General features: G+C 39.0%; 1 protein-coding gene across 1 annotated transcript; it reads left to right on the forward strand.

Moving 5' to 3' along the window:
- The first annotated feature begins 3620 nt into the window (after positions 1-3620).
- Positions 3621-8799, forward strand: LOC122077835 (shootin-1-like). Its single transcript, XM_042643735.1, has 3 exons — positions 3621-4001; positions 8223-8353; positions 8431-8799. The coding sequence occupies exons 1-3, from the start codon at positions 3729-3731 to the stop codon at positions 8585-8587; spliced, it is 561 nt and encodes a 186-aa protein (XP_042499669.1). The 5' UTR covers positions 3621-3728; the 3' UTR covers positions 8588-8799.
- The last annotated feature ends 845 nt before the right edge of the window (positions 8800-9644 follow it).

Genomic DNA, 9644 nt, shown 5'->3' on the forward strand with positions numbered 1-9644 from the left:
ACCTTCTATTTTGTAATTCCCTCCTCCATTAACATTATAAATAAAGAAGAGGAGGCTCCTAAAGGCCTAAATGATTTTGATAAAAAAATTAATGATTGTTGTTATTGTCTTCTACATGGAGATTTGTCTTGTGTTTGATCAAGGCTGATGGAATTGGTGTTTGATCCAATTGACTCTCAGCGGTGTGAAGCACAAGAGGTCCTCTTCCTTAACTCATCTTCTTCTTCTCTCAACTACACAAAGTGTTATTGATCTGCTCACATTCTTACAGTACCTGTTATGTCTCTTCACATCTGATTATATTTTGGTCACAGAATCCTTCACTTCTGGAATCGACAGCCTAATTTCCAGAACTGATTTCTTCATTATTTCTGATCTATTTGTATGGCTGTTCTATTCTAGTGGTTCTTTTGATAGAAAGATCCTACAGTTGAGACTTGGTTAGACTCCCTATCCCAGTCTACATTATGGTTACATCCTAATCACAGATCAGTTTCCTCCAGTCAGGAAGCAGAACCTGTTCCAACCAGCTACATGCTGATTCACATTTCTTGTCCATTCATTTGTTGGAAGCCAAAGTAAATAGTGGGGAGGCAATATTTGATAGAAATGGAGATCCAGACACTATAGCATAGTGCTTTATAGATTTCCTTCTGGTTTAGGGTTTAGGTAAAATCCACTGTTTGGCAATGTTCACAAAGTATGCTGAATAACTGTATTTCTCTAGGAAAGATTTTGCTAGGTCAGAATGGGTTGATTTCTGAAATGTGGGTCACAGGAGTCTCTGTTATCTATGATAGCTTTTAGAGGTGGAGTTGAGACACATGCAGAAGGCTAAAACATGTTTGTTGCATTTAAATCTGAGAATATGAATTGAATCAAACACGTAAGTGCGGTGGTTACAGTGACACACCTGCCACTTTATACTGACAGTCTTTTGAGTATCAATTGTAATGGCAGCGTGGCACCATGTGGCAGGAGAGAAACAGTTTTCTTGCTGAATTGGATTCCTAGTTTCAATGGAATTGACTACTGACTAGCAAATTGAAATAATATGACATGAATGGGAAAAGCAAGGAAAGAACTCAATAAACTTCTGCAAGTCTTCTCACCAGTATTGATTGCATGGAAGTCAATAGAGATTGTTCAGCCATGCATAAGTAAAGAGTAAATGGGTGCAAGTTGAACTTGTTAAAAGGACAAGTGGAAAGTCAAAATTGAATTGAGTTGAAGTTGTCATAAAAAATTACAGTACTAATGAAATAACAGAAATCCTGGTGCTAAATAGATTGGAATGGAGAAAAAGATCCATATTACTGGACCAAATAGCTAGAATGAGGCCTGATTGAGTGGAGTCTGTAGCTTCTTTTTGGTAGATGAGTGGACTCTGTAGTTTCCCCATTGGGTTATATCACTTCTTATTCTAGAAGAGCTACTTTTTCCAGGCAGCATTGCAAGAGTAACAGTTCATCAGGTTGGCTGCCCCTAAATGCAATCAATACCATCTAGGTGGCACCACATCTTATGTTAATGAGGCTTTGAGCTGTGTTTTGATCTACTTAGTTTGTGCAGTTTTTTATTCATCATCACCCTTCTGAACTTAACCTTCCCGATCATCCACCGTCTTGTGTCACTAACAATTAAATTTTAACCAAGCAATCTATAGAAGAGCAGATAAGAAAATCTATATTCAACCCGACAGAAGTATCTGAAATGATGATACAATTCGTTTTTGATTATAGTGACGATGATCCACATTTTTGGTGAACAATTACAGAACAGGGGGGGAGAAGCAAATCAAAGCCATCAATTGCAGAGAATGAAACCCTATCTGAAAGACCTTAATCTACTTGATCTACAGGGAAATGAGAACCATTCCTGCCTATGTTTTCTTCTGTGTATGTGTAGGATCAGCTCTTGCTTGAAGTAGAGGAAGGTTTACAACGGCTCTTAAGTACTTGTACATTGCTGAATCAGAGTGATCATCTGTGAGAGATTCACTAATCAATTGGGGAGTCTGCCAACCCTGGGGGTGTGGAGGTGGGAGGATGAAATGAAAATCTATTGGGGGCTCCATATTGGTGGCTTAAATGAAGAGGATTTTCCAATTCATTTTCCTTATTTGCATATCGTACTCCTTCAGGCAAAATTTCTTTAGAACTGAGCAGAGCCAAATGTTAATTCAATCTGAATTCAAGGATTTGAAGGGGGAAAGGAACCATTCTTAAGAAATGCTGAATAGAGTTGGGAAGAGTAAAGCTACATCTTCCTCCTAAAATGAACAATAGATACTTGTCTCTTTGGTCAAAAAATTAATAATAGGGAGAAAGAATGCTACCTAGTAATGGGGCCATTACACCAGTGGGAATGGGAGTGCATACACAGGCATCCAACGAGAGGGACAATGGCATCTTTTCATGGCATCTAGTGTCTAAGCATAAACGGCTCAACCAGGTGGCTTCTTTTTCCCCCAATAATAATATGGGAAAAAGAAGGTTGCCTGATCATGTAGCCACTGTGGCTGAACACATGAGCTCATGAAATTATCAACCTTCTCTGTATAAAATTAAAATTCTCCTCCAGATATGCCCTTGCACACTCTCATTGGTCCATGCTGGTGTAGGGGTTATGCGATTAGATAACATTCTCGTTTTAATAATATGGGAGATTGTTTTTTGTTTTGGAGTGTAGGGCTGCACCTTGACATAGAGGCAAACTCAATGATCACGCCACCCCATGAAAGGTGGAAATGCCCAGCCTATAGATGTTGTGCAAGCCCTACGCTCCAGTAAAAAAAATGTTAGAGCAAACACTAAGAAATGTGAAAATAAATAGACAATAGATCCGCACAACATAGAGATTAAACGAGGTTCACACACTGGTGTGGTGTGTTACGTCCTCGGGTGAAGAAGAAGATGCTTTACTATGCAGAAGAGAGATTACACCTAAGCAGCAGCAAGAAAACTTGCCCCGAAAATCTAACTCGAAAATCCCCAAATTACAATGACAATGCTCAACAAGACAATAGTACATTATATACTCCAAGTCCCAGGTCAACATTGAGTCGTGGTCAATCCGGTCGAACGATACCCCTCTGCTTCCATCACAGATCTTAGAAAACTTCCCATTTAGGTTGCCACCAAAATGTGTCGGAGCGGATCAATCTTCAAAACGGGTCAAGAATTCGAGACAAACTTAACAGAAAATATTCTCCTTAATAATATTTATTTGTTGGGGAGTGGTGAAGTTGAATTATTTGAATTGATTGGACATGTTTAAATCACTAACCTTATGTCTTTTGTGATTTGTATAATGACGGTAGTCATTATTGACCAACTGCAACTCTTGTTATCTTCCAAAGTTCCAACTTAAAAGCCAAACTACAAACCTACCAGTCAATTACCCTTTGATTATCTTTACCCTTTTGCCATCTGAAAAAGACCGGAGAGTAGGAAGGGAGGGAAAAGAATGGAGGAGATTGCATGATCTGATACAGTGGTCACGTTTGAAAGTTAGGTTGGATTAGTAGCCCAGACATTGGACGAATGATAATGGTAGTGGTTGGGTGAGTGGGTAGGAATGGTAGAGATGGTTTTTTGAATCCTTTTATCATCTCTCAAAAGTATCACTAGTCACTACTGGACTACAAGGCCCTGCAGATTCAGAACCACAACCCCATCTCTTGAAGAAGTAGGAACCAAAGGAAGACTAGCTTGAGAGATTAACAGATGAAGCAAATGGATGTGGACTGTAAGGTGGGTGGCGTGAAGACACCAACGCCAATGGGTTGTCCGCTGCCGCCACCGCCACCACCACCACCACCACTGCCGCCGCTGCCAAGATCATGGGCAGCAATTAAACCAGCTGGAAAGACTAGTAGTGTAGAGAGCGTGACGAAGCAGGAAATCGCCAGGTTCTGGATGCAGAAGCGTATGAAGGAAGAGGATCACCTCTTATCTGCTCTCAAGGCTGCCGCTATTATCAGAGCCCGTAATCTTACCGTAAGATTACATACCCACTACTCTCTCTCTCTCTCTCTCATACATAAGCTACTTCACTCTTCAATAGCGAGAAAACCCATGCTCTTACCTTAGCAGAACTTATGCATAAGGCCGCTTGGTTGCCTGACCTTGTCCAATTGCTCGTCTACTAGGTTTCAAAACTTGAAATCGGGTCGGACTCGGTTGGAATTGGCTGGGCTCACTTGAATTCGTCCTAACTCAATCATATTTGATACATGTAGAATTGGAGTTAGTTGATTTCGAGTTAAATTGGCCGATTCCACTGATGAACCTGAACTCTTTTTTCTTTCTTAATACCTTGTTACGACTAAGGAAGAAAATAGATTTTTTTTCTTTCCTTTAAAAAAAATGAAAAGGGCTGAAACAATAATGGAAGTTGGAACCTGGTTTAGTGAATGGAAGTCTGCAAGAATAACCTTGGAAGCAAGGGGACTCTAGCAAGTTCATAATATAATGGCAGGTCTTCCCGGTCGGTAGACCAGGTAAGGGGTAAGGGTATTTTTGGTCTAGAGACCTAAGTCCACCGCATGGAAGGTTTAAATGGAAACTTTGACTATTGGATGGCTAGGAGATTGTTTGAATTGATCATATGTCAAATTTTAGACTCAAATTCAATCATTCACCTTCTCATGTATTTGCATGTATTCCCGTGTATGTCTATGTATATCTACTGATACTTTGATCACTATCTTTTATGATATATCAATGCTTTGTTTTGCCATATGACAAACTCTATTTGTGTTGAAACTTGACATGTGAGCAAGGGACCTTGGGATCTACTTATCCACAAAATTGCAGCACAGTCCTTTGTCTTCCATGTGGCAAAAGTAGGCACCTAAAAAGGCTTGTTTATGTGGATTGCCAAGGCAAAAATATTTCTCCATGTTATTATATGGGAAGAGGTTTTCTAGACTACCCAAATTTATGTCACTTAGCATCTCAAATAGGGCCCAATTTTTATGAATAGGTAAGACCCCAAGGTTCCTTTCTAACATGTCAAGTTTCAACTTAATCGGAGTTTGCCAAGTGGCAAAATAATGCATTAAAAAATCAGGATTATAATAGAGATCAAGGACTTTGAGATGATGCATGGACATACATGAGAGGGTATATGATTGAATTTGAGTTTGAAATTTGACATGTGACCTATTTAGATCTTTCTTCCAAGTCCCGCAAATGTGGAGGGTCGTTAGGCTCTGATTGAGTTAGGCTGAACTTATGCATCAACCCTAACCCAACTAAATTTCTCAACCCTAGCCTGATCCATGGGTTGGAACTCGTAGCCCAAGCCTTGAAAAAGTTGAGCATGCAAAGTTGGGGCTCGTTTTTTTTTTTTTTTTCCAAGTTACGCCCCAAAGACTTTTCGAGGATAACATAGACAATATATAATCAAAAGTTGGCCTTTAATGTATTATGGATGGGCTCATCATACGGAATATATGGATGGGCATGTCTACTTTTGCCACTTAGAAAAGGGTGATGTGGTCATTCCAAACATTGGATGTCTAGGGGTTGATTGGATTGATCACTTATCAAATTTAAGACTTAAATGTGATCATCCACCCTCCCATTTAATATGCTTTAAAGAATTGGTATCAGATCGACTGTACTGGTTCTACAAGTATCGATATCATAATGCGTAATAATATAAGCCTTTAGATCAGATATCTATCTAGATAAGCTGATCCGAAATGATACAATCAAATTTCATCTTTTTCTCTATAAACAACTTATTACCCTTCCAAATAGCAGATCTCCCTTATTGTTTATCAAATTGATGTGGAACTTGGGGTTTCCAACCTTTTTTTTTTTTAAAACATGAGCACTTTTAGGATTTATGATAACCCTAAGTTTAATGGATGAAAATCTGCAAGAATAAACGTTGAAGCATTCATAGTATATAGTTTATGATCATAACAATCCCCAAGTTTCTAAGACAAGTTCAAAATATAATGGAAAAGTCTCCATGATCAATAAACCAGATAAGGTTATCTTTGGTCTAGAGACCTAAAACCGCCACATGAAAGGCCGGGTTAATGGAAAATTTGACTATTGGATGCTTAGGAGATGGTTTGAATAGATCATATGTCAAATTTTAGACTCAAATTCAATCATTTACCTTCTCATGTATTGACATGCATTCTTGTGTATGTTTATTTGCACTTACTGATACTATGGTCACTACCGGATCTCTTGTGATTTATCAATGCTTTGTTTTGCCACATGGCAAACTCCATTTGGGTTGAAACTTGACATGTGAGCAGGGGACCTTGGGGTCTACCTATCCACAAAATCTCAATCATGTCTTCAATGTGGCAAAAGTAGGCACTAGATAAAGGCTTTATTATTTAGATTGCCTTCTTCCTATTATTACATAGGAAGATGTTTTCTAGATGGCCTAAATATTTGTCACATCACATCTCAAATAAGGCCCAATTTTTTTTTGGATAGGTAAAACCCTAAGGTTCCTTTTTGACATGCCAAGTTTCAACCTGATCGGAGTTTGCCAAGTGGCAAAACAAGGCATTGAAAAAAAATCAAGACTGTAACAGAAAACAAGAACTTTGAGAGAGTGCATGGACATACATGAGAGGGTATATGATTGAATTTGAGTTTGAAATTTAACACATGACTTAGCTAGATCATTTACCCCAAATCTAATGGTAAGAATTGCCATATCATTCTTCCAAGTTCCATAAATGAGAAGGGCCATCAAGAGATTTCTTTCCAAGCTTACATAATTGCATATAATAAGGCTTTGATTGTATTAGGATGAATTTGATGAGTCAACCCTAGCCTGATCCATGGGTTGAAATTCAAAGCCCAAGTTTGAAAAAAATGGAGTCGGTGGAGTTGTGGTTCAGGTATTTTGAATCCAAGTTATGCCTCTACATTCATCAAGGATAACATGACCAATATCTCATGAAGTTGGAGTTTATGTCTTATGGACGAGTTCACCCTTATGGAATATATGGATGGGATGTCTACTTTTGCCGCTTGGAAGGCTGATGTGGTCATTCCGAACATTTGATATCTAGGAAATGATTAATTTGTTTACGTGTCAAATTTAAGATTCAAATGTGATCATCAATCCTCCCATATATTTCTATACACCCTCTTGTTGTTTGCATGTTTTCTTTGCAGTACTCCTAGATTTTTCAATGCTTTGTTTCGTCATATCACCAACTCCATGGTGGATAAAACTTGATATGCAAGTAGAAGCCTTTGGGTTTTATATCTCCACAGAATTCCATTTCCATCCAACCCACCATGTGCAGAAACTACTCACTACTCCCTTATCTTTTTGTAGTCACCTATGACTTTTTGCAATGGTTCGAAGAATCGTTATTGAATTGGCCATATTGATTCTCCTCATACCAATTACTGACTGATACCAAAGTAAGTAATAGTATCGGGCTCTAGATTGGATATGGAAATGGATCTGGATCGATCAGTTTGAAACAATACCATCAAACTTCATCATTTTTATTATTTTGAAAAACATATTTTTCTGAAATTTTAATTTATTTATATTTGTAATTTTTTAAAATAAAAAAATGTTTTCAGCTGCCACAAAACATTTTTTTAATAAAAAAAAGATAGTTCTTCATAATAATTTAAAAAAAATTCACAACTTGTATGCAAATCAAGGCTAAAAAATAGATCTAAAAATTGGCCCTCAAATCTTAGAAGCATTCCATTGGATGTTTAAAACACCTAACAATGGATGGAATTTGCCAAGCTTCATGTTGATCCGATAAACAATGAGGGAGATCAGCGCTCTATGGAAGAGCATCAAGTCGTTTATAAACAAAAGCTACGAACTTGAATAGCATTGTTTGGATCGGCTGATTTGAATCAGTATCCAATCTAAAGGCTGATATTGATACAGAATTGTATCCGATCCAAAGGTTTATACCAATGAGAAAATGGAGAGGATTCCCTAAAAGATAGCATGCCCCTGCATCAGCATGGATACCACCAGGAGTACACATTGAATGATTAATGGTGGGGAGATTTTTGTTTCTCATAAGTGGGGCCATCATTTGACAACTCCTTGGGTCTAGGTGTAAAGGAGACGCCAAGCTGCCTTCTAGACTTCTTTTTTTCTATAGAATATCTCTAGTATGAGTGAGGATCTACAAATAGAACACTTAAGATTGAGAGACTTCTAATCAAAATCCTATAAGGTTTTCGTAGGAGGAAGACTACAAACTCTTTGAGAAGTCGCTGAAGGATGACACTACCAACGCCGAGAAGGAAGACGAAGGGGATAATATAAGTAGTGCTGCTAATAAGGAGAGAGAAGTTCGCGTAGGAATCAAAGACTGGTTAGACAATTTCTCATTCTCAAATGATCATATTATCCTAACCGTCTGATTAGCTGACCCAGATGGGCTGTTCACAGGTGGACCAAGAGCAAGTATGCCTATCTCAACCAACCAGCCATTGAGCGTATGGCGAAGCAGAAACGCTCAACTTATATTCCCCATAACTTTTGCTTTTACAAGAGCCCTTCACCTACCACCCCTGCTGGTCCCTGCATCACTTTTGGGGTCTTTTAGACTGTAGAGATTGTTTTGAGTTTGCTTAATTATGATGGTCAGGGAACCAACCAGCTTGTGTCTCTTTTGTTTTTGTGGGCTTCAATTTCTATTTTTTTTTTCCCCCTCCCACTCTATACGGTTTTGTAGGTAAGGTAAGATGTTGTCTTTATGTATACATGATTATTGTAATTGAAAAAATAAATATACTGTAAATAAGACATTTATGTGTATTCTTTGTGGACCATTAATTGAGATAGATAGCATGTGTTATTAAAAATTGTCCCAAGAGTCTTCTCAAATAGAGCTAAGACTCTTAGGATAGTTTTATTTAGCCATTTTTAGCTTATGCATAAAATTTCATTTCATCCAAAATTCTCATGTGCATGTGTTACTACCGAATATCCGTATGAGCCGACCCTGCACAAGCACAGAAGGCAGAGGCCCGGAGGTATCTCCGGGACTAGTCCTCCTATGCCCATGTTAGTGACTGGCAGAACAGTGTTTTTACAGGAGTAATGGTAGGTGTCGGCATACCTCCTCTAGGTTCCTTTTCGGTTTCCTCTTATAGGGTTTCTCGGCCTAGGGTTTCAGGAACCCCTCCTTGGGAATTTTCTCCTCATGTGGTTAGAAGCCTTGCTGTAATACCCCGCTTCTTAAACCCGGTCTGATTTCGCGGTTGAACCGGTTTAACCATGCAGGAACCGAGCCACAGGAAATTAGAGCGGGTTCCTTATGGGCTATGATGGCACGGGTGACCTTAAACACCGGCTGGCCCGACAAGTCCGAGCCAGTGCCAGAAGAGACGGGAGTGCCCAAACCGTGTACGTGCACCTACCATAAGGCTATGTACGGATAAAACAGGTATTATATCCGTATTTTAAGGTATATACGTATGCTACATCATATGCCTGGGGTGGGGTTCGCGCCGAGGTCCGAACCCGGTCAAAATCCCAAGTCTTGGCTCTCAGGTGGGTAGGACAGGTGGGTGCACCCACCTGAGTGACCCATCCAAGAGCACTATTCACTTAATTAGGAATGGTATATAAGGCTTATGATTTTCTTTTCTTTCCATTTA

Source organism: Macadamia integrifolia, chromosome 5 (genome assembly GCF_013358625.1).
Source record: "Macadamia integrifolia cultivar HAES 741 chromosome 5, SCU_Mint_v3, whole genome shotgun sequence".
Taxonomy (NCBI): Eukaryota; Viridiplantae; Streptophyta; class Magnoliopsida; order Proteales; family Proteaceae; genus Macadamia; species Macadamia integrifolia.